Genomic DNA, 26,199 nt, shown 5'->3' with positions numbered 1-26,199 from the left:
ATGCATTCTACGCCACACTCGAGTCTGTGGTTGATCAGTGTCCCAGACGAGATACACTTCTAGTCTTGGGGGATTTCAATGCATCGACTGGAACTGATAGGGATGGTTATGAGGTGTGTGTTGGTCCCCATGGGTCAGGAACTATGAACCAGAATAGCACTAAGTTCCTTGACTTTGCAAGAAGTCATGGACTTAGGGTGGCTGGTTCATGGTTTCAGCGCCCGCAAGCTCATCACTGGACTTGGTATTCCAACGCTGGCGGTGTGGCAAAGGAGATTGACCATGTCCTCATTGACGGTCGTTGGAGGATGATCCAGAACTGCAGGGTCTACCGGAGTGCTCAGTTCCTCAATACTGACCACAGGCTTGTTGTAGCAACTCTAAAGCTGCACCTTAAATCCTGGAGAATGGTACCATCCCAGCCTAGGCTGGATGTTGCCAAGCTCAGGGATGAGAGAGTAGCTGAGGAGTTTGCGAACAGGCTGAGTGGACACTTGGGGGGTCTGGGTGCTTTGGGGGGTCCTGAAGAGTTGTGGAGCACCTTCAAGACCACCGTCCTTGATGTTGCGGGTGGATGCCTTGGAGCTCACCGCAGGGCAAAGAAGAATTTTGTCTCTCAAGGGACACTGGATACCATTGACCAGAGTCGCAGGGCCAGGCTGAATGGCAGAGCTGAGCTGTTCAGGGAGCTGAGGCGTAAAACTGTACGTGCACTGAGGGTGGACAAGGAGGCCGATGTGCGAGGAATCTGTGAGGGGGTAGAGCATCACCTGTGGACAGGTGATTCTCGTCCCGCTTACAGGGGAATTCGCGCATTACGTTCATCCAAGCCCATCCCTCGGAGCACTGCAGTTCGAGCAGAGAATGGTAGGCTCTTGACAGAGGAGTCTGAAGTGAAGGCCCGCTGGGCCGGTTACTTTGAGCGGTTGTACCAGGCTGATCCCCCAGCTGTCGAGTTGGACGTCAAGGGTGTTACAATCCCTGTTGCTGACCCTCGAATCAACTGTGGTCCACCATCGCTTGTGGAAACACGGGCTGCGGTGAACCAGTTGAAACGGGGCAAAGCTCCAGGGATCTGTGGCATCCATGCTGAACTTCTCAAGGCTGGTGGAAATGCTGCACTCGTGTCGTTGCATGCAGTTTTGTGCTCTGCCTGGAACACAGGCATCATCCCAACTGACTGGAAGAGGGGCCTTGTTGTCCCTCTCTGGAAAGGGAAGGGTGATCGCCAAGACTGCAACAACTACCGAGGGGTGACGCTGCTCTCAGTGCCGGGCAAGGTCTTTGCTCGGATAATTCTTGATAGGGTTCGCCACCATCTGCTTGAGCACCAGCGTCCAGAGCAGTCAGGCTTTACACCAAAGAGGTCAACGATTGACCGTATCCTTGCACTTCGTGTCCTCACCGAACGCAGACGAGAGTTTCGGCAGGGGCTGCTTGCAGCCTATGTTGATCTCTGTAAAGCGTTCGATTCAGTGAATCGGGATGTCCTCTGGAGGATTCTTGGTCTTCGTGGGGTGCCACCGAAACTGATCGATCTGATGTCTGAACTCTACTCTGGTACTGAGAGTGCTGTGAAGTGTGGTGGTACCATCTCTGACTTATTTCCAGTTGTTACTGGAGTTCATCAGGGATGTGTACTTGCCTCCACACTTTTCAGCACTTGTATGGACTGGATTTTTGGGAGGATGTCGGAGAGATCAAGTTGCGGTGCATCGTTTGGCAATGTCAAGATCTCGGACCTTGATTTTGCAGATGATGCAGTCATCTTTGCGGAGACTTTAGACATCCTCTTGGGGGCCCTGGAGGTGCTGAATGAGGAGTCGGAGCCGTTGGGATTACGGATTTCTTGGGTCAAAACTAAGATCCAGGCTTTCAGTGACATCTTGGATGCTGCTGTCCTGTCTGTGTCTGTTTGTGGTGAGGATGTTGAGGTCGTGGATAGATTCACTTACCTTGGCAGTGATATTCATGTCTCTGCTGGCTGCGAGTCAGAGGTCAATAGACGTCTGGGTCGGGCCTGGGGAGTCATGGATTCACTGGATCATGGGGTGTGGCGCTGCCGGTACCTGTGCGGAAGGACGAAAGTCCGAGTCTTCAGGTCCTTGGTACTTCCAGTCTTGCTCTATGGGTGCGAGACTTGGACTTTGACCAAGGATCTGAGACGGAGACTTAATTCCTTTGGTACCGGGTCTCTTCGGAGAATCCTTGGCTATCGCTGGTCGGATTTTGTGTCCAACGAGCGGTTGCTGAGAGAGACTCGGATGAGATTTGTTACCTGCATAGTCCGTGAGCGTCAGCTGCGGCTGTATGGACAAGTGGCTCGTTTTCCTGACGCTGATCCTGCTCACCAGATTCTCTCAGTGAGGGAGTCTCATGAGTGGAGGAGGCCAGTGGGCCGACCACGTGCCTCATGGTTGCAGCAGGTTGACCATCATCTCAAGGAGATGGGGATGGGCCTGGCATCTGCCTGGGGGATGGCCAGACGGAGGCCCCTGGAGTACCGGCGGAAAGTGGACGCAGCGACGTGCTGTTCTGGCACATGCTCCCATACCTGACCTGACCTGAACGTGATATATATATATGTATATATATATATATATATATGTATATATATATATGTATATATATATATATATATATGTATATGTATATATGTATATATGTATATATGTATATATATATATATATATATATATATATATATATATATGTATATATTTTACATGTTTATTTCAATTGTGATGTGTTTGTTTCTGGCTGTCGTGGATCTTCCTCTATTTTCTCGAAGCCCAGGAACAGAACCCCCTTTTCACATTGGCCCTTGGTTTCCACTATCGTGGTTTTAACTCTCGTGGCATTTTCCAGGAACCTAACCCCTACGATATTTGAGGGTTTACCGTACTGCTAAGCACGGGGGAGGTTCTGTGACTATCTGGGGTTGTATCTCAGCTTTTGGTGAAGGAAAACATGTTAAAATCAATGGAACACGAGCAAAAGAAAAGTACAAGCAAATACTGCAGCATCATGTAGTTCCTCGTTGAAATAATTCAATCGGAAGAGGATTCATTTTCCAACAAGATAATGATCGAAAGCACACTTCCAATACAGCAGAATAGTATTTGGAGAATAAGGTTACAGCTGATGTGCTCCAATGTTAGAATGACCACCCAGAGTCCAGACATGAGTCCCATCAAGGGCATGTGGGATAACCTAGAAACAGAGAAGAAGGAGTCGAAGAAGAAGAATAAGAACACAACTAACCTAACAGAACTGTGGAATGTACGATGGGATATGTGGCACAATATTCCTGTAAGAGTGCTTCACTCATATAGAGGAAGTATAGGTAAAAGAGTGATGGCAGCCAAGAAGGCAAATGGCAGACCCACAAAGTATTTACTGATACTATAAAATGACACTGTTCTTGTTATGACCTCTGCCACCGAAGGTGGACGGAGGTTATGTTTTCACCTCTGTCTGTTTGTCTGTCTGACTGTGAGCAGGATATCTCAAAAAGTTATGGTCGGATTTGGACGAAACTTGGTGGACAGGTTGAGTGTGTGACAGGGTGCGCAGGTTGTGTTGACTCGATTTTGGTGATGATCTAGATCCGGATACGAGAATTTTCACAATAATTCAAGTGATTTTTCACCATTGAGAGATGGGGCCAAAAATGATATACAGCATGTTATTTCAAAAAGTTGTGGATGGAATATGACAAAACTTGGTGGATGATATGGGTAGGTGACAAGAACAAGCCAATAATTAGATTTTGGTTCCGTCCGGATCCAGATCCGGCCTATCAGTTGGACACAAATGTAAACTGTTCACCTGGCGGAGGAATGTGCTGTACCGAGTGCCAGTCTCGTTTGCTTGAGCATTTTTGTTTCACACGCATTTATAAAGGCAGTTAGTTTACAACAATAAACACATATGACTGTTATCTTTGATAATGTGATGAATTTACCCTAAAATATTAATATCATTGCAATGACCAAAACGTTTACACAGTACAAATATATCAAATTCAGAGAGAGTGTGAGAGACAGAGACAGAGATAGAGATAAAGACAGCTTTTTGACATTTTCTTAGAACTCAGGTAAAACTTAAAACTGTCCAAATTACAAAAAGACATCATTGTGTGAATAACTGGGGTATTAAAAGACAGTCCATCCAGCCATTGGGACCAGACTCTGTGCAGAGTGTTGGTGCTGCTTAAGCAGTGTTCTTGGCTATTGGGCACAATACTGGATGGGCCGCCACTCCGACACAGGATACGAGCAAGCTGGCATTCATTTTGTCAACCTCAGAAATATGACAGAAGGAATCAACCCCACCTGATATTAATTCAACAGCCAAGTGGGATTTGAACTCAGGATCCTAGGTTCCCAAACCCATCACCCTTACTTTTAAGCCAACACCAGGCATATTAAGACAAACTGGGTGTTTGGAAACATAATTTATGAGTATGTTTACTTGCCTTTGAGCTGTCGAGCCTGGGTTACAATCTTGACACAGCTATAAATTGCCATTCTGGTGTTTCAGCTGAAGGACGAGGCATCAAACGTCCTTTGAAAGGACGTAAAGCTGGATGACCCATCTGCTTGCATTAGTTAGTGGATTATCAAGATCCTATGGAGTCTTTCATGAAAAAGAGATGAGGTTTTTGCCGGAACCCTGAACAAATTCCAAATTCCAGTCACCATCAGTGGAAGGTCAGGCCGAGCCAGCTGGTTCCCCAGGCAAAAATATCATTCTTTTCTTGTAGTAATTTTCTGCAGACTACTGTCGTATATGACTACTGCTGCCAACTTTAGTATATGAGAGTTGTACTCTCATACACTATAGTTCTGACTGCAGCATTTTTTCCTGGGAAAATCATGAAACATTTGGGCCAAAAACATTCATCAGCCAATCCCACAATAGGATGTGCTTAAATAGCGTGGTTAAATAAATAGTAGATATTGAAAGAATTGACAACACCAAATTTGAATCTCGAGGTCATTGAACCTGGACAACACGGTTTTAACCAAAAAGTCACAAAACAATCCATTTACACATGGATTTGAGGGCCAGTCAAAACATAATGGGACTATTGCAAGTGTAGTGTACACAGCATGAACATACTGATGCCGGAGGAGAGGCCAGACAAGGAGATTGTTAAGAATATAGCCATTTCCTCTGGATTGCACAACAGAGGAAATGAAAGTCAAGAAGCTGCATCTTATTGGTGAACTGTTACGTACCTTATGCAACTCCTGTCCAAGCTCCCGATGCGCTTCCTGAAAGAATCGCCGAAGCTGCTGTTTTTCTTGGATAAGCGAGGTCACCTTACCCAATGGTCCAGCCAGACCCTCAGCCTGGCTACGCAATGCACGAGCTAAGGAGTCAGTGGCTTGTACCACCCTGGTCCATGCCTGCACATTCAGACACAAAATATTTGACCAACGCATGTACACGCACACCTGAAGTCAATGTATAGCAATAGAAACAACAGGTAAACACTAATCGACTGGAGAAATATGGGCCAAGAGCTGACTAGAATGCCAATTAGGCCAAAAAGCATTCTCAAAGAGACACAACCTTGGCCATCTTCTGATCCACATTTGCCACCTCTTTACATCTCATTAGTCAGAAAATATATCTCTTTTGGTGTTTATTCCAAAGGTTTCCACAACGAGACTTAAATTCAAGGTTAACAGAGCATGGCTAGCCTGAGTAAGCAGGGGGAAGTGAAAGGTGTGAAGGAGGGACAGGGAGGGTCAGGGGGGGTTGGAAGGTGGTTGTCACTGCAAACAAAGTTCGATTTGAGTTGTGTGACAATGCAATGAGGAACGAGTTATTATTTAATCAGTCAAATCAATCCATCCTTGTTATATTTGTGATGCCAGCCTTGGTTTCCAAAAATGATACTCTGATGTCTTCAGGGAAGCAAATCCAATGCTCTGGAGTATCGAACCTGGGAGTATAAGGGAAAGGTTATTTATCCTACAACACCAAGCATTTCTCACAGCAGTGCTGCCACTGAATCGAGATTTTCATTTAATTTTATACAGAGTTTGAGGCTCATGGAAGACAGCAATAGCAGAGGACAGACGGAAGGTCAATAACATGGAACTGAACAGTGAGGGAGTCAATCAGCGAAAACCGGTGTGCGTCCGATGGAACGAAACTGAGCGGGATCGGGGGTGGTTCGGTGCAATATAGTTAATGGCAAGTTGAATTAAGGAAGCAGTAAAATAAAACGTATTTCAATAAAGATAAATGGTGTACCTTCCATTTGGAACAACTTTGTGGAAGTGCTTTCAGGGCCCCCGTGTCAATCCTTGTTACGTCATCATTTTGTGCTTCAATAATGGTACAATATTTGGAGAGGAGTTTATTTTAAAGTTTTCCTTTTTCATAAATAACAACTTAATTTTTTTCTAGTTCCTAACAAGACGATACCCTTTTTGACATTTTCACTCATTATCCTTTAATTAACGCAGATTATCCATGCACTTTTCATTCGACTGATACGACGAGGTGAGGTTAGTGCATGACCGTACACAATGACCGCGATGCCTCTTGCAAGGGCTCAAAATCAACGGTCATGTTGTTCCTCGAACAGGCAATGCCAAACAAATTCAAACAAACAATGTCAAACAGAGAGCAATAAAAAGCAACTTTGCAGACACATCAGTGCAATCATCCAAATTGGACTTGCATTGAAACCATATGGGAATAAATTGCATGCCACTTGGATGGGAATAAAAGGTAAAGGCTGACATTTGATGCCTAATTCCTTCATTATTTTATTCCTTCTAGAATTAAATGTTGAGATACCTGTCCATCCCACCTACACGTACACCCTCCTCATTCTTATCTCATGTACCTTCAAGGAATATGTGACCTTGAGATCATGGGATAATGTTATTTATGCTCCTTTTGTTGAAATGGCACATTTAAATGCAAGTATTAATCCCAAACCCCAATTAAATGTCTGAATGAAGAATGAACTCACCGATTCAACGTGCTATGTGATACGCGTCCTCGTACAGACACGTGTAACGGGATGCGAGACGAATGACTGATGGTAAATTACGTGACCCGGTGCCGTGTTCAATGATTACAACTCTAATTAATAAACAAGTAATTGGGGAAAAGGTTATCCATGTATTTGGATTTGCATATGCCGCGAATGATAAAATAGAATTTGACACGAATGTGGCAATGGATATGCCTCGGCCCACGTTAGATGTCAACCCACTGTTCAGTTTTCATCTCAATTAAAGGTCGCATGAAAAAATTAAAGGTCACATGACAGAGAGCGTGAAAAAAGAAAAGAAAGAAGTAGAAGAGAGACAACATCAGATGCTTCCAACTCGAGTTATAGTCTGCAAAATTATTTTCAACGGACACATGACCTTTGACCTATTAAACCCAAAATCGAACCAGTTAGTCTTTGTTTTATTGTCCATAATTCTGCAAAGTTTGGTTGAAATCCCTTCAATAGTTCACAAGTTATTGCGGTAATCAAGTGATTTCAGATGAAAGGTTGCATGCCCTTTGATTTCAGATGAAATTGAAGTCTCTAACAAGGTCTCTTCTTTTTTAAGTTGGGCTGAAGTCACATTTGGCACGGCGGCCGTAGGGTCTACAAAATCTACGGCCACTAGCAATTATAGGGCAGCCGCAGTATTTCCACGGTCACACAATGTAGCAGTCACATATGTTTTTATTTTTCGAGGAGCCACACGGTATATTTAGAAATTGTGGAGACCGAAAACGTGGGGGTGCCGTATGGTCTTTGATTTGATGTCGCACGGTGACCTTGGGGCGTCCCTGTGGTGGCCATAGAATTTTCAAGGCAGACGCAAGGTAGCATCAAGGTGCCCGCAAGGCGACCGCAGGGGGCCCTAAGGCGAACATGCGGCCAGACGGACGGTAACGAGTGGGTATATATACCAGTTCTTTTTTTACTGAAATAAAAATATAACAGTTCAGAATATACAGAATATATGTATATATAACTGAATATACTATAACTATAATATATATAACTGAATATACCAGTTCAGAGTAAAGGCAAACACCTATACTCCGATCTCTAGCGGTAGCGCACGGTCGAAGCAGACTGCCACGAAGGCCGTACGTAGGACGCACGCGGGCGTAGGGGAACCTTACGTCGACCCTGCGTTGCCCGCAGGTAGTCACACAGACAGCAAGGCCACCGTACGTTGAACACAGGGACGCCTTAGGACTACCCTACGGCGACCGTGGAAATAGTGCGGCCGCCGTAATTTTTTGGGGGTTGGCAAAATTCATTTTTCATTGATAAGAGCCTACGGCAGCCGCACGAATAACGCAAGCCCACCGTACGCCCTACGTACGGTCGACGTGGAACACATCTATGTCACAGCTTGGCTTGTCGAATTGCTACGGCCAACGTAGAAATGAAAAAAAGTTATAACTCCGCGCTATAATTCCACGGCGACCCCTACGGCCTGTAAAAGATAGCCATGCGGCGTAGGGCCACCGTGAGGCCACCTCAGGAACTCTGCGGCCGCCGCACATTTCTGTCAATTCGGGGGGGGGGGAGGTACGGCCGCCGTATCCTATCCTATCTGTAGAGCCGTAGCCGTAGAGCCATATCCTAGCCGTAGAGCAAATGTGACTTAGGCTTTACTAGCAAGTTGCCCGTGCCCACACGGGATTCTAAACTGGGTAGGGATGGAGTCAAAAATACAAATGTGTCCTCTGTCGTGGAGCTGGCAAGCTGGGAGCAACAATTTACATTTATTGCCACATCTGATGCAATATAAATGCTCTAATGGCAGTGAGGTTCTCCCATTGAAACGGTTGCTCCATAGATGTAGTATTTTGATGCCTCGGGTCCGTGATAAAGAAATTTGGACACGTCTGGAGACAAACACAACCCGGAGATAAACACCGCCCGGACACATCCAGAGACAAACATCGGCTGGTCATAATCACCGCCCGGACACATCCAGAGAGAGAGAGAGAGAGAGAGAGAGAGAGAGTGCTGCACTGTATTAGGAGGAGGCAGAGCGAGGATGGGAAAGAGAGAGAGAGGGAGAGTAGGGTGAGGGAGGGGTAGAGAGAGAGAGGGGGGGAGGGTGAGAAAGGGAGGATGGAGGGGAAGGAGAGAGGAGGGGTGGGGAGTGAGGAGGAGGAGCGAGGAGGGATGGGGGAGCTTTGAGGGGTGAAGAAGTGGCGATCTAGGAAGGGGAGAAGAGCGAGGAATGTGGGGGAGGGGGTGGGTGAGGAGTGACGCACCACCAAATGTCGCTATATACTCTGGGAAGGGGGGGTGGGAGTGAGAAGGATGGGAGAGAGAGGAGGGGTGAATAGAGGAAGTGGGAAAGGGGAGGATGTTTGGGAGGAGGTAGCGAAGGGTATGGTGATTGGCGGGGAAGGGGAAAGTGGTTCTGGACTTTTGATTGGCATTGGCACTTATTGAGAAAGGGGGGGTGGGATGCGGTTGGGGGATGCAGGGGAGGTGGGGGTGCAGTTGCGGTACATGATTGAACGAAATAGAGTCCATTAAAACAGCACGTTAATACAACATGTGGAGACCACATGAAGATGCCTGTAGGGGGTGGAGAGGGGAGGGGGTTTGGGAGAAGGTAAGCATGATGGGAGAGGTAGGAAAGGCAGCGTGATGGGAAGGGAAGGCAGCGTGATGGGAAGGGAATGCAGTGTGAGGGGAAGGGAAGACAACGTGAGGGGAAAGGAAGGCAGCATGATGGGACAACGTCAAAATATATTGTATTGCTAAACCAGAAGAGGATTGTGGTGTCTGTCGTATTGTGGCATCGTAATGCGTCAGTCTTGATTGTTATTCTTCTTTTTCATTCTTATTCATCCATCACAATCCCACAACAAAAGAAAAATGTTAAAAGGTGTCATGATAGTAATCCATAAGAGGATTGTGGTGTTGTATTGTGGTATCGCAATGTGGTGTCATTCCGACCTTTTTTGTTTTTGAGATTTCATCACTGTTTTTTTACATTTTCTTTAAAAGTTTTTTTTTTCTTGTTTCTACAATTTTTTAAGTTCTAAAATTCTTCATGTTTTATATATTTTGTTATTTTGGAATGGACTAAATTCATCGATGTTGTTAAATTGTTTTAATACTTGTTTCAGTTGGTTTGGGGTATGGTTTGGATATGTATTGTTTTTGGAAATGTTCTGTCCATCTTCCCACCTCCCATGATCCAGGCCTGGTTTGGTTGAGTCCACATTTATGTTCAATTTCTTCTCCAAATAAAACGATTAATGTTTTATATATTTTCAAATTTGAGGTTGTGTGCACTAGCCCAGAAACAAAGTAACTTCCTCACGTTGAAATCACCATCATTGCTTCAGCAGTTACTGAGGTTGGTTTGGCTACGGTTTTACATTGATTTGAGTGGGGAAGAAGCAGAAGAAGAAGTACAAATTTATGTTTTAGCGATCTCCCGTTGTGGTACTTTAGTGATGTATTCTGGCTCCTTTTCAGTCTTGGTAGTTCAGAAAACGCTCGAGAATAAAAGGTATGGCTTTTAAATGCTTATCATTTCACTCTATAGTAGTTTGTAAGCCTATCATTGTGTCCACATTTGAATGGGTGGCCATTTCCCCACATTATCCCTCCATATGGAGCACTGCCAGACTCTATGATCCTATGTAGAATCATGTCAAATTCCAAATTATCACATTTCCTAACAGGTAAGAATTTGTTTTTTCGGGACCGATCGAGGCAGACCAATCTTGCGGCTCAACACCCTGTTGCCAATACATTGCCCCGGTTCATTTTTTTTTTGGTCTGAAAAAATTATAATTTTCCCGTTGATTATTATCTCCATTTTGCGGGTTTCAGGAGGTGGGAGGAAGTAATCCCAGAACTCAAAACCTCTACCCCCTATTTTTTGGTAAAGCATCATTATTCATGAGCCAAACTGTGAAGTTTCGTTCTCATAACCTCGTTCCAAGGGCTCTTTTCAAAATATTCACTGAACCTCTGACAGCCTCCACTTGTAGCTCGTTTGTAGTCATATTCCTGGGAATGATTTTTAAGTACTCAGTAAGGCTTTTCTTTGTCATTCCTGTAGCTCCAACTATCACTGGTACATTTTGAGCTTTCTTCAATTTCCACATCCTCGACCTCATTTTTGAGATCCTGGAATCTTGTCATTTTCCTGATTTCTGTGGCATTTAGTTCTTAGTTAATGGAAACTGAAACCTCGATCAACAATGCCGAATTTTCTTTTTTAGCTCGCCTGTTCGAAGAACAGAGAGCTATAGCGATACCCCCGGCGTGAGCGTCAACAATAGCGTGAGCGTGAAAATGTTAAAGTTTTTGGTGCAAGTTATTTCCTTTCTAATGTTTTTATCTACCACACTATTTTTAACTGATTACAATATACAAATACATATATTGCTTTAAAATTATTTGGATCAGACTTCACTGCAATGCTTTATAAAAAAATATGATTAGACTAGTCTTTTAAAAATGATAAATGTATAAACAGGCGAGCATTGGGTGGCTTTGACACCAACTCTCTGGTTGTGTTTGAGTACTCTGTCTAGGCACAATGCTTTGTTTGCAATGTCGACACTTGATGGAATCATCTTGTCATACGTGAGCATTATTTGTTCATTTTTAAGGATGAGATTTGGTTTGTGTTTCCATGATTGTTCTAGGACTGGGATGTTGAAATGTTTACAGATGTGCCAGTGGATTATTCTACAAATGCTGTTGTGTCTTTCTGTGTACAGCTGTTCCGACATGATTTTTTTACATTCCGAGAGGAGGTGACTGATACTTTCTGTTTCTTCTCCAAAAAACCTGCAGTTGTCTGATTGACTCAATCCCACCATTTTCTTAAAGGCATTAGTGTCGTGTCCTTGGTCTTGGGCATTGATGATGACTCGTTCTCCATACCAACAAATTTGACCTCTTCTTAGCCAATCCAAAGAACCTTCCTTGTCGATCCGTATCCTGTCAAACTCTTTTTTTTTATACATATATATTCTTGCTCTTTTGTCATTCTTCCATTTGTTGGAGTATAACTGCTGATATTTCTTTTTATAATTTTCTTTTTTTTTTCTTTGCAATCATTGGGGCTGTGTTGGTTTCTGTTTCGTTTTCCTATATAGTATCCATCATTTGCATTTGTTTTTGTAAATTTGTTGCTAAATGAATTAAGGATCCCTTTTCTGGTATGTTTTTTTCTTTCTCTTATACAAATATCATCCAATAATCTGTTGAGTGTTTTCACATACTCCGCAAGTCGTGCACACATTTTTCTGTGCACTTGGTTAAGCTCCATCATACTGCCTCCTTGTTCTCGTCTTGGTAAATACAACCTCGGCATGAATTGGTTTTTGTAGAATATATTGTGAATAGTTAAAGTTCCCTTGTTTTGATGTCTAAATTGTTGATCTCCAATTGTGGCCAGTTTGTAATTGCACAGCTATATTGGAATACCAGTAATGCAAGTTGTTTTATAGCTTTAGTTTTGTTTCTTGGAGAGAGGGATGACTTCGGAATTCGTCTTATTCTGCAGAGGTACTCTTTACTGATTATTTTACGCATTTTTTTGTGTTGTACTTGGGGGCCTTCTTCTATTCTGAGGTATTTGTAGGATGCTTCATTTTCTAGTTCTTGTATTGTTGTACTTTGATCGATTGAGATGTTGTTTGTTCTTTTTGTTTTTCCTTGTACAAATGTGAAGTTGGCAAATTTGTCAAGACCAAACTCCATTTGGATGTCCTCCAAGTACTGCTTTATGAGTTTCAGTTGATCTGCCAATTTCTTATCATTTGGTGAGAAGAGTTTTAGATCATCCATGTACAGTAGGTGTGTCACCTTTCTTGTTTCTTTGGTCATTTTTAGTCAGATAGCAGCATCCAAGATGTCATTGAAAGCCTGAATCTTAGTTTTGACCCAGAAAACCCGTAATCCCAGCGGCTCCAACTCCTCATTCAGCACCTCGAGGGCTCCCAAAAGGATATCCAGTCTCCACAAAGATGACTGCATCATCTGCAAAATCAAGGTCAGAAATCTTGACATTCCCAAATGATGCACCGCAGCTTGATGTCTGGCTTCCTCCCCAGAATCCAGTCCATACAAGTGCTGAAAAGTGTGGGGGCCAGTACACACCAAACGAACTCCAGTAACAACTAGAAATAAGTTGGAGATGTTATCACCACATTTCACAGCACTCTCAGTACCAGAGTATAGTTCAGACATCAGATTGATCAGTTTTGGTGGCACCCCACAAAGACCAAGAATACTCGAAAAGGCATCCCAATTCACTGAATCGAATGCTTCACAGAGATCAACATAGGCTGCAAGCAGCCCCTGCCGAAACTTTCGTGTGCGTTTGGCGACGACCCGAAGAGCAAGGATACGGTCAATCGTTGACCTCTTTGTTGTAAAGCCTGACTGCTCTGGGAGCTGGTGCTCAAGCAGATGGTGGCGAGCCCGATCATTAATTATCCGAGCAAAGACCTTGCCCGGCACTGAGAGCAGCGTCACCCCTTGGTAGTTCTTGCAGTCCTGGCGATCACCCTTCCCTTTGCAGAGAGGGATAACAAGGCCCCTCTTCCAGTCAGTTGGGGTGATGCCTGTGTTCCAGGCAGAGCACAAAACTGCATGCAACAACATGAGTACAGCATTTTCACCAGCCTTGAAAAGTTCAGCATGGATACCACAGATCCCTCGAGCTTTACCCCATTTCAACCGATTCACCGCAGCCTGTGTTTCTACAAATGAAGGTGGATCACAGTTGATTGGAGGGTCAGCAATAGGGATAGTAACACCCCTGACATCCAACTCGACAGCTCATGGATCAGCCTGGTACAGCCGCTAAAAGTAACCGGTCCAGCGGGCCTTCACTTTGGACTCCTCTGTCAAGAGCTTACCACCCTCCTCTATAACTGCAGTGTACAACGAGGGATGGGCTTGGAGGAACACAATGCATGAATTCCCCTGTAAGCGGGACGAGAATCACTTGACCACAGGTGATGCTCTTGCCACACACAGATTCCTCGCACATAGGCTTCCTTGTCCACCCTCAGTGCACGTACAGTTTTATGCCTCAACTCCCTGTACAGCTCAGCTCTGCCATTAAGCCTGACCCAGCAACTCTGGTAAATGGTATCCAGTGTTCCGAGAGACAAAATTCTTATTCACCCCACAGTGAGTTCCATCAGCAACATCAAGGATGGTGGTCTTGAAGGCACTCCATAACTCTTCAGGATTTACCAAAGCATCCAGACCCCCCAAATCCCCACTCAGCCTGTTCACAAACTCCTCAGCTATCCTCTCATCTTTGAGCTTGCCAGCATCCACCCGAGGCTGGGATAGTACCGTTCTCCTGGATTTAAGTTGCTGTCACAAGCCTGTCGTCGGAATTGAGGAACTGACCACTCCGGTAGATCCTGCAGTTCTGGATCATCCTCCAGCAACTATCAACGAGCACATGGTCAATCTCCTCTGCCGCTTTGGAATACCAAGCATAGCGATGAGCTTCTGTGCTGAAACCATGAACCAACCACCTTAAGTCCATGACTTCTTGCAAAGTCAAGGAACTTAGTACTATTCAGGTTCACAGTTCCTGGCCCATGGGGACCAACACGTCTCATAACCATCCCTATTAGTTCCACTCGATGCATTGGAATCCCGCAAGACTAGAAGAGTATCTCGCCTGGGGCACTGATCAACCACAGACTCGAGCGTGGAATAGAATGCGTCCTTCACGGTGAGATCACTCGCCTCACTCGGAGCATAAACAGAGACCAGGGAAATGACACCCAAGGAGTGACGAATCCTTATCCTAATAATCTGCTCGTTGACCGGTGTTACCTCAATTATAATCATTGGAGTCAGCTTATTGAACACATCTATAGCAACTCCTTGGACATGGTAACCATCAGAGCGACCAGACCAATAGTAGGTGTAACCACCTACCATTATCTCACCGCAATCCAGTCTCCGAACCTCAGAGAGTGCTGCAATATCGATGTCCAAACGCTTGAGCTCAGATGTTAACAGAGACAGGTGATCATCCTCCCTCTCTTCGGGATAGGACATTCCAGGCACACACCCGAAGGGATGGCCTCATGTTATCCCAAGGAGGCCGCCGTTCTGTATCTGTCAGTGTCCCTCAGAGTCAGAGTGGAAAGACTGTCACCTTGTAAGATACCACGTCGTGTAATTACTCCTGGGATTTCAATCTTTCTTTCCAATTGAGGTTGTATCAGAGTTGTGTTCCAGAGTGTCATTGCTTTCTCAATCAGTGTGACTATTTTGGGGGTCAATTTTGTACACTTGCATGCATTTTATAATCCATGAATGTGAGCCACTATCAAGGGCTTTTTGTAATCGATCCAGGCTGTGGATGAGTTGTTTGTCGGAGCTTGCAGTTTTCGAGTATTTTTTTTTTTTACAATAAATTATATATTGTTCCATAGCATCCTCTCTGATATCCTTTCTGCTCTGCCTTTAAAGCTCCTTGTTGAGTGAGATGGTCACCCATTTCATTGGTGATTATACCTGTTCAAAGTTTGTGTGTTGTTGGGAGGCATGTTATTGGTCGATATTTGTTTGATAGATGGGTTTCTTTAGATTTCAGGGTTAAAAGAGTGCTGCCTTCTGTGAACCATTCATCCATTGGCTGTTTCCCTAGGATGAGTTCGTTCAATGCTCTGGCATAGTGAAGGTAGAGAGCATGTAGTTGCTTTCGTCAGTAGTTTGTAATCCCATCCAGGCCTGGGCATTTGAAGTTCGGCGCTTGTGCGAGATGTTTTCTATTTTTTTTTTTCTTCGTCAATTGTCAGTGGGTGCATTTCCTGCAACTGTTGCCTTTTATTTTCCAAGTGTTAAATCCAATCTGCTTCTTTGTTGTGTTATTTTTCGTCTTCAAATATCTTCTTCTTCTTTCGGCTGCTCCCGTTAGGGGTCGCCACAGCGGATCATCCATTATGATCCGCATAATGATTTGGCACAGGTTTTACGCCGGATGCCCTTCCTGACACAACCCTGGTCGCCTCTTACGACACAGGGATATTGTGCACCTATTCTAACCGGGGCATACACCGGGCCCAGTACACTGGTACTCACTTCGCCGACCTCGGAAGGATGACAGGCTGAGTCAACCTCCTGGTATGTATTAATTCAAGTGGCCAACGGGGCTTGAACTCAGGACCTTTTGGATCCCAAGCCGCTACCCTAACCACTACGCCAACACCAGGTTATATGTTGTTGTATATGTATATAATGTGCAAAACATTGAGAGATCAGGTCTTCAAATATACCTTTCCAAAATTTTTCTCGGTCACCTTCTTGAGGGGGAGTCGTCACATTTTGTTTCTGTTTTCTTAGCTCTCGGTAGAACTTTTTTGAGTTGTTTTCAAACTGGTGATTTTGATTTCTTCTGTTGTTGGCCTCAGTTTAAAAAAATAATTTTCCCTGCTATCTGTTGTATTTGGAGTTTATTAGGAGGAGCTAATGGTTCTAATCCATTGTTTTTTATGTTGCATTTTTCTTTTTCTTGAGCTGATTCATTTCATGAGCTTTGAACTTCTGTTTCCTGTCTTGATTGTTCCATTTGTCCCGTTTCCACCCTCAGTCAGTCTCTCTGCTTCTGAAGTCTCTGTTTTCATGGTGGTGTTTGGTTTCTGGTCAGAATATCAGATCGATATTTTTGTGTTGTTGTTCACCTGTTATTGTCTCTTGGACATACAATGCTGCTGAAAAACTCACATCGTTAGTTTCTCTGAAATTAGGTGATTCTGGGAGCATTTAAACGACTGCTTGGTTTATTCTCCTTACTTGTATCTTCAACTGTTTATTGTTGTTTAATTTCGGTGGAGATGTGGTCTTTGCTTGGGTGATATTAATTTAATTTCCTCCATTTTATTAGCCAGCTCATCTTCTTGCCAATGCTATTCATTGTCAACCTCCTCTTCCTCTTATTCATTCTGTTTATTATTCTCCTCATTGTGATCTATCCTTGTTGCTGTTATTTGTTTTGTTTGCGAAGGTGTTATTACCTCCACCACCGAAGGTGAAGGAGGTTATGTTTTCACCCCCTCCTTGTCTGTTTGTTTGTGTGCAGGATATATTTTCCTGAAATAAGGCCAAAAACGATTTTTTAAAATGATATTTCAAAAATGTATTGGGCCCGATATGTTCTCCTGGATCAGGTATTAAGTGGTGGGGATACGTGCCCTACCGAGTGCCCTTCTAGTTTGAACTGAGTTTGTAACTCTACGGGTGCTGCTGTGGCATTTTCTTTTGTCATTCTCTGGTCCTGTTGTGGAGTTTTCAGTTTTGTTTCTTCATTCAATCCTCCAATCAGTTGCCCATTTTCTGTGTCTGTTAGTGTGATTAAATTTGAAATCTCATATATTTCTGCTTTCCTTTGTTGTTCTATTTTCGGTGTAGCACCAGTAAGTTGTGTCGGTTGTTCCTTTTCCTCGGGAGTTTGTACTCTGGGAATCTCATCCCAAACGTATGTCCCTCATTCCATTGTGGCATTGGTGGTGGGTCACCATTGGTGGTGGGTCACCATTTATAGGTGACCAGTCATTTCTTATTGCCTCTTCAGTTTGTTCATCTCTTATTCTTAGTTCCTCCTCTGTGAATAATTTCTGTTTCAGGATATTGTTTTTCTTTTGAGTTTTGTGATGCCCCATTAAAATTACCTTTATCGGGGCATAATCTTTGGATTATTCATTCCCAAGTGCTTGCACTTTCTTTCCTAACGCCGTTCCATCTGGCAATTTCGATTGCCCATAGTAACGTCCATTTTTCCTTCTTTGTCCAGATTTTCCTTTTGATACTGAGTCGCTCTTCTTGGGTCATCTGATTTATGTCTTCAATTGTTTGCTGTCTTGCTTTGTCAGTTATTTCCTTTATTCTTTCCTGGGTCAATTATCTTTGGATAATTGAAGCGACTGCAGTGAATTTTCTGAGTGGAACTCTTTCGGCCTTTGTTTCAATTTGTTTGTTTCAATTGGTTCATGAATCTTTCTCCTTTACCGTTAGTCCCTTCATGCTTCATGCACAGAATATGCTTTGCAATGGAGGATGATTTCCTTCTCCTCTAAGCTTCAGCTCTGGTAATTTAAGCTTCTACACTTTCTATATTTAATGACGCAAGACATTTAAGCTTTCCGTTTTTAATGAATTTATAAAAAATTCTAAAAACATGTTTTCACTTTGTCATTATGGGGTATGCCTGGTGTTGGCTTAATGGTTCGGGTGGTGGGCTTGGGATCTGAGGATCCTGAGTTCAAATCCCCCTTGGCTGTTGAATTAATAACAGGTGGAGTTGACTCTGCTCATCATCCTTCTGAGGTTGGCAAAATGAGTGCCAGCTTGCTGGTACACTGTGTTAGCTTGCTTGCTGGTATATGCCAGGATTGTACCCAATGGCCAAGGAGACTGCTGAGGCAGCACCAACGCTCTGCACAGAGTATGGTCCCAATGGATGTATTATGGGGTATTTTGTGTAGATTGGTGACAAAAAATTTAAATTTTAACCATTTCAAATTCAAACTCTAACATAACAACATGTGACAAAAGTCTAAGGGATGTGAATACTTTCTGAAGGCACTGTATATATTGTGATGGTTTTGGAAATGCACCCTAAGGGAGAGCATACTTAGACACATAGGAAACCCGAGGATGTTATGTTAATAGTCTCCGTGTAGGTAGACCTTTGCCCATTGTCTAAGGGTTTGGGGGTAGCATGCATTGAGGTTAGTTTGGATTTCCCCAGTAGGATGTCTTCCCCCCCCACTCCTTTCAATCGTTCATTCAATACCCCATCAGTCCATTGCCCTCTCTGCCTTTCTCAATACAGTCATGCGCCGCTTAACGACGTTCCGGGCAACAACGGATCGCATATACGACGGATCTGCCAGCTCTGAAAAAAAAAAGATGAAAAAAAATGTTACTGAAAAATTCCTATCGCCGAGTGATGTCGCCTCGTACAAAAATAGCACATACAATTATGTACACTGTACAGTACATAATACCTCATAATGATAATAAACAACAGTGCCCTGTTATAATGCGATCGTTGAGGTCCTTAAAATGTCATCGCGAAAAAAACAGGATCGTGCTAAATCGGGATTCAAGGAAATCGGCTTTCAAACTGAACCAATGTTTCCACGTTTACCGTCGAGCAAGTAAATTACCTTTGAATTGAAGAATTCCGCGAATAAATCGTTGTTCTTTGTCGACATTAAAACACAAATTTATTTTTGGTGAAGCTTTTCATGTTGTTAAAACAATCGCACTGTTCCGAAAATAGATATCACAATTGACAGGAGCTCGTTTCTTCATTTATAAATTATAACATCGATGCAATGATAACGTATTTATAAAATTCAAACGCTAATTATTCATCTTTCTATAATCGATGCGAGAGGAGATTGTAAGCTGCTGCTAATAACACCGATGGCCGACATGAACAGCACAAAGGTAAAACTAACGTGTCTTTCGTCTCTCTTGGATGCGTGTTACAATTGTCGACAGTATTCAGTGCAGTAACATGCTGTATAGGTTTGTATCCGAGGAGCAATAGGCTACACCATATAGCCTAGGTGTCGAGGTTTGTGTAAGTACGATGTTCGAAAACGAAAAAAAAAGAAAAGATGTTCGCACAACGACGACGTCGCTTAACGACGCGTTTCTCAGAACGTAACCCCGTCGTTAAGTGGCGCATGACTGTACACCAATAATCCCCTTCATCAAACTTCAATTCAACAATCCCTCCTTCACTCCATCGGTCCGTTCCAAACCCTCTGCTACTTCCAATCCCTCCTTCACCCCATCAGTCAATTCCCCTGTCTGCCTTTCTCAATACACCAATAATCCCCTTCATCAAACTTCAATTCAACAATCCCTCCTTCACCCCATCGGTCTTCCCTTCAACCCCGCAACCCGTCGGTCTTCCCTTGGTTCGTCTTTGGTCATTAATCCTTCGGGCCGATTGGATTACATTCACCGCATTGGACTTTGTCCCTTCTCACATGCATGTCCGTGGCACGAAATGCAACGCTTTTCCCATACGTAACAAAGTGCGGCACATCTTGCATACATAATACAGTGCACACTGTTGACTGGAAGGTTCACGCGCAGGGAGGGGCTGCGGGGCACCTTCTGCATCTTTCGTGAGTGAGGGGAGGGGTGAGAGCTGCACTGAAAGTTCCCTCAGAAACAGCGGCATTAGCCACAAACTGCATCATACAACCCACCCACATCAGATGTGGACCAATGAGAGAGACAAGCTTGCACGAGATGAGATGGGAGAAAGCCATGTTCTGGTCCTCTTCCATGTCCTAAAAGCTTGTCCGGAGATCCAGTGAGGAGGAAGAAGCATAGGGTGTGTACGGGGAGAGCCGCCTCAAAGCTTGTCCTGTGAGCAGTACTGTATAAAAAGCCCAGAACGCAGCTTGGTTCATGTGGAGAAGATGACACAGAGCTTAAGTAGCTTGAGGGGGCAGAATGCACGAGAAACAGCATTCCTGTGAACTTTCCTGTAGGAGGAAACAGAGATCCTTGCCGTCGGCATACCTGAGACACCTCAGAGTCAGAGAGGAATTTGCCCGTTTGTTAGAGCTGCTGTCGGGAGCGCACGGAACAGAAAGATGCTCATGTGTGAGCTGCTTGCCGTGGGCATACTGGGGATGCCAGCGAGGACTTGCCTATTGTTCTGTACGCATCAGAAATGCAGCTTCATGTGTCATTGCTACTTCACTGCCCATCTTTCCCATTCTTTCCCCTCCCACAATATATTTGGACTGGCACAGTCCCGTTGGGCTGCGTGAGGTGAGGGAAGGAGTCGACCCCACACTACGTACTTTTTTTCTTCTCAGTTCTTCTTGTCTTCTTCTCCACGGGTTGAATGATGGCCATATGTCTTTTGTGGAAATAAGATTGCATAAGAATACGTGTTGGGGTTAAAATCTGTTATTTTATGCCTTTTGCCGATAACTACTCACTTTTAAATGATTGTTTGCTTGTGTGTGTGTGTAAATAAATAATTATTGGTTGTTATTTCAAATCTCTCTTGGTTGCCCTTTCCTTCATTGGTCTTACGTGGTGTGCAAGTGTAGTTTGACGGGAAGTTGTACCCCACCCGATTTGCTCTGTTAGCCGGTGCTGATTCTATATGTTCTGCTTGGTAGTAGATCACCAGATGTGGTGAAGAGGGCATGGCCTCCGGTTAAATTGCTCGCGGAAACGTCGAAGCCATGTTCTGGTGGTGAATGTTCTCAATGGTGAAGAATCACTTAAAAAAATTCTCAGATCCGGAAATGGATCTTCACCAAAACTGAATCAATCGCCCATGAAATCGCCTTTCACTTTCTTGGAGCTTTCTTAGTATGCATGTAAAGTTTCAGGCTTGTCTTACCTTGGACACCTGGCTAATGTAATCAATCATTCTAGTCTGTACCCTCTCAGCCTGTGTACACATCTGCTGGAGAAAGGTGCTGTAGCCAGTCACTTCCATGTCACATGCCAAACGTGTCCACCAAGTTTCGTCCAAATCCGTCCACAACTTCTTGAGATATCGTGCTGTATATCATTTTTGATCCCATGGCCAACTCATATTCCCATACAGGGAAGTTGGTGCTGTATTTGAAAATCAGATTAAGATCAGGTCACTGTACTTTCAGGAATAATTGCTGGATCCAAGTTAACATGACCAGACATGTATGGAATGCTTTGGGGAGTGTCACATGCAAGTCCATCATCCAAAAACACCTGAAAAACTTCTGATAAGTGAAAAACTTCACACATGGAAAACCTTTTCTAACAGCAGTCATTAAAATTAACTTTGGCGTTCATGCATATTATATTACAGGGAGATGGTGATGGAGGGACCTAATTGTTTCACAATTACAGCATTATTTTATACAATTTTAGGGTTCCTATCTGAACACTTAACTTGTAAAACTAAAATTCCAAATTCAAATGTCACTAACTACGACTCCTACTATTATTCCAAAGTTCTTGTGGGTTTGCCCAGAGAAACCTTTTATTTTCCTCACTCTTTGTCCAACTGGTGGACTAGACCTGATGTTCAATTGGAGTTGATCTGGTCAGGCAATTATAACTTATACAGGGTACCGAAGATAACTCGCCTACCCTTCGCGAATGACACCGTGAGATCTTCAATGTCTTCCAGCTTCACACCCCTCCGCGGTACGGCGTGATCAATGATGCAATGGCATGCAAAATATCAATCTGACAGTTTTATTGTCAGGTCGGGAATCGAACTCACACTTATGTGGATCAAAATAAGTGTGCTACATCTGCACCATCCTGCCAGGGCTGTAATGATCACCATGCTGTCCACGGATCAGTGGAGCAAGTTGGGTAAATACAATGTAGCAATTTTGGAAATCTACAGCAAGTTGACCATAAACCCACAATAAGGAAGGAAAAACAAAAAAGTCAAGAGATAATGTGCCTGCTTCCTCAATGAGCGAATGGAAAGCTATTCCGGTGGAAGGCTGATTGCTACCGATGCAACTTCTCTTTTGTCTGTGCAGCAGTAAATTCCATCGTCACATGGGAAAGAGAGTCAACACAAAAGAGGGAATGAAGAATGGCTCATCTCAGGACAATCAAGACCCAGGACCTGCTCTAGTGTAAACTGCTGAGTCGGTTTCTGAGATGGGTAATGAGCTGGATGTGAAGTGATCACATGACATGTATATTATTCAAATGTGTACAGACCTCTATATATATATACATATGTACATAGGGGCATTGCATCAGTGGCACATCCAGACCCCCACCCAGAAAATGATGTAGCCAAACAGCCAAAGGCTGCATACGAATAAATAAGGTCTTATCGAGAGGCATATAACCATCCTCCACTTGGTCTTACCTTGGACACCTGGCTAATGTAATCAGTCGTTCCAGTCTGTGCCTTCTCAGCCTGTGTACACATCTGCTGGAGCAAGGTGCTGTACTCGCGGTCACTCTTGGTGCGTGCGGTGATCCAGCGCCGGACAGTCTCCAGCATATGCAGCTCCAAGTCCTGGAGTCGATTGAGAGCATCTCCAGACTGCTGGAGATCCTGCCCGAAGCCCATGCCTGCAATTGGTGAACACAGCAAAGTGACAGTGACAGCACAATAACCTCACCAAGACGCTGAGCACTCCTTGTCCAACACCCTAGTCTTCCCAAACCAGCACAAACACCCTACGTCCCTCCATCCCTGACTTGATCCATTCTCTCCCCACCTCAGATACACCGTGTCTTCCTGTCCTGATAGCTCGGTTCTCAACACGTCACCATTTGTACCAGGTTTACTGTACCCTGTGCTCACTTTTCAGCGTTCTTCACCAAAGCAGCACCCCCAGACAAAAACACCGCACGAGACACCAAGGTCGGGCGACTCGACTCTTTCTTCCCACACCCAACCACCACCACCACCACTCAAAAGTAACTCCCCACACGCATAGCCAGCCCTCAAGCCCTTCCTTCCTTCCTTGCCCATCTCAGTGTATTGTTCCGGCCCGGAGGGCGCATCTCGCACAAGCCCTGGCCCCCGTACCTGCGGCAATAGGCGGGCACCTGGCGACGATCGGTTTTACTGGAATTAGAAGAGAATTAATAAAGGAAGAAAAAAAACCTCCTCATGTGAGTCTCTCTTGTCTGCTCAACCCTCTCACTTCCCCTAAATGCGGAAACGTGCCGAGTCGAAGGGACGTCATAGGCCATTGGGCGGAGGCGGAGGGACAGTAAATGCAGGGAGGGAGGGAGGGGGAAAGGAAAGCGCTCAGAAAAGGGAAGCACTAAAAGGAAGTGATCAAAAAGAGGGTGTGCAACAAGGTGTCATGACCCTCAGTGTTGGAGGGAGACAGAGAAGATGAACAAAAGGTGTGCGTGGGAAAAAAAGGAAGAAGACTGTGCCCCGAAAGGTGTGCATGAAAGGAAATGCTGTGCTGAAAAGAAGAGGGATTGCATTAAGAGCATATTCTTAAAGATTTGCAAAATGACGATGTGTGAAAACAAGGTGTGCACAATTAAGCTTTGCAATAAGGTGTGTGTGCTATTAAGAGGAGGGTTTGAAAAAAGGGAAACTGTGTACATTAAGAGGAGGTGTGCACGAGGTTGTTGGTGCTAATCCTGCCCAGCTTTCTCTTCTCGTTTGTCCACCTGATGCGCCTGTCGACGGTGAGCCAACTGTTGTCCATGTCTGCAGACGGTTTTCTCTACCTGGTTCACCTGTCGACCCTGAGACAACCGTTGTCCATATCTGCAGACACTTTATCCACCTGCTGAACCCGTCGACACTGAGACAACCGTTGTCCATGTCTGCAGACATAACGGAATTGCTGATTGGTCATTATATTGTCTGAGTTTTGACCTTTCACCATCTTGGACACACATCGAAGGATGCAGTATGATATTTTTACAATACTCTTTATAAAACGACAAGATGGAACACCTTGATAGTCTCCAGATGCAGGGATGTCATCTCCACTACTTTTTTTTCCATCCCGACCTGTATTCGTTCATCACCAATTAGTGATGAAGTAGATGAAATTGAGCTTAGAGGACCGACTTGCTGCTCCTTATTCCGTTTCCCTAATAAGTTTGCATCAGCATCTCGGTGGGTATGCTGAGCACAAGTCTTTCACGAACTGGCTGGACAGGCCTAACGTTTGCGCCTGAATGTGGCAGCAAGGAGTTCGCAATTTGTTCAGGGTGCAGACGATAGATAACTCGTATAATCTTCTATTAAAGACAACAGGAGATCTTTAACATCCCACCAACTAATGCTGGCAGACGAGATAACCGGCTTAACGTCCATCCAAGGAATGGTGCACTTTGTGGTACCAAGCCTGGCCAACGAAGCACCAATCCGAACGTTTAGGGTGGAGTCGGGACTCGAACGCAGACCAGACAGCTCAAAGGTAAATCCACAACTTCCGCACCATCGTGTCACACTTCTCGGAGCGACTCTCAGCATGAATTATCATGGACCCCATATTATGTTATCCAGTTTGTCAGAAATGCTGGACAACGCCTATGTCTGTTCCGACAAGCTGCACCAGGTCTTTGCCCTAATCGACGGGCAACAGCATGTAAAGCGATGGTCCAGTCCAGAATGGATCGGGTGTCCTCTGCGTTGATAAACGCCACTTGAATATATGGCTATTACAGTCCCTTAGCCGTAAAGTCGAGTTCAAGACCACTCCGCTCTAACAAGCATCAGATGATGGATGAAATGCCAACTGTTCGAAATGTATCCAATCCTATTCTTTCTTTTTACCTGCAGATTGTAGAATGATCTTCTCAGGGTGTCATGCACCGAGGTCTGTGCCCCGTTTCGAGGTCAGCGTGTCTGTCCACAGTGTGTTTATTTATGTATTTACTTTGTAAACCAAATTGAGGTTCATGGAAGACCAAGTTGATAAGGGAGTGTGGCTGACCCTTCTTGGGTGTTGGACCCTAGGTAGATGTTCCTCTTCCGTGACCCCTTATTGTGCCACCTCAGTGATGGATGCATCTTGAAACCAAGATCTTGAAAAGCTCTACTGTCCACATTGTTGCCGACTCCATAAGACAGACTTGTCTGGACTTTGGACGAACTGTGAGACATTTTAGTTTATTGTGCTGCTGTGAAAGAAGCCAACTTTAACACAATGGCAGGAATTTCTTCCATCTTGTTTTTCCCCTGGTGGACCTGTCGACGCTGAGACAATGTTGTCCATGTCTGCAGACGCTTTGTGCATTTGTGCAGCCATGTACGTGTTACGGTCATGTGTAGAAGCTTGAAACACGATGCTGCCAAATGTTTTTATTGTAGAATCTTGAAATGCAAATCTTAATTCATTAAATTCATATGGATGAAGTGATGCCTTGCTGTCTAGACGATTGCAACCTAACTTGACATGACAGTCAACACCATGGTCAGGTTGCATCCATCATCTTGAGAATATGGCTTGACAGTATGTATTATATTGACAGTATGCTTCATATTGACAGTATGTATCATATTGACAGTATCCTTCATATTGACAGTATGTATCATATTGACAGTATCCTTCATATTGACAGTATGTATCATATTGACAGCATGTATCATATTGACAGCATGTATCATATTGACAGTATGTATCATATTGACAGTATCCTTCATATTGACAGTATCCTTCATATTGACA

The 26,199-nt window shown here is 44.2% G+C and overlaps 1 protein-coding gene across 5 annotated transcripts in view; it reads right to left on the bottom strand.

Annotated features, from left to right (window-relative positions):
- The window catches only part of LOC147021475 (tyrosine-protein kinase Fer-like), a 55,877-nt gene extending 32,139 nt beyond the window's left edge, over window positions 1-23,738 (bottom strand). For 2 of the 5 annotated variants that reach the window (XM_085891434.1, XM_085891438.1), the window contains exons 1-3: window positions 23,580-23,738; window positions 22,908-23,116; window positions 5,247-5,417 (exon numbers count right to left, since the gene is read on the bottom strand). In XM_085891434.1, the coding sequence (XP_085747560.1) occupies window positions 5,247-5,417; window positions 22,908-23,114 (378 nt within the window). In that variant the 5' untranslated portion in view covers window positions 23,115-23,116; window positions 23,580-23,738. Of the gene's footprint in view, window positions 1-5,246; window positions 5,418-21,422; window positions 21,537-22,907; window positions 23,117-23,265; window positions 23,506-23,579 lie in introns of those variants that run through there. The other 3 variants (XM_085891437.1, XM_085891435.1, XM_085891439.1) reach the window with 3 other exon arrangements.
- Window positions 23,739-26,199: the final 2,461 nt, after the last annotated feature.

This window comes from Eptatretus burgeri, chromosome 8, assembly GCF_056783735.1.
Source record: "Eptatretus burgeri isolate ZD-2024b chromosome 8, Ebu_testis_v1, whole genome shotgun sequence".
In the NCBI taxonomy this organism is placed as follows: domain Eukaryota; kingdom Metazoa; phylum Chordata; class Myxini; order Myxiniformes; family Myxinidae; genus Eptatretus; species Eptatretus burgeri.
The sequence above is the reverse complement of the archived record's forward strand: the minus strand, read 5'-3'. Positions and strand labels throughout refer to the sequence as shown.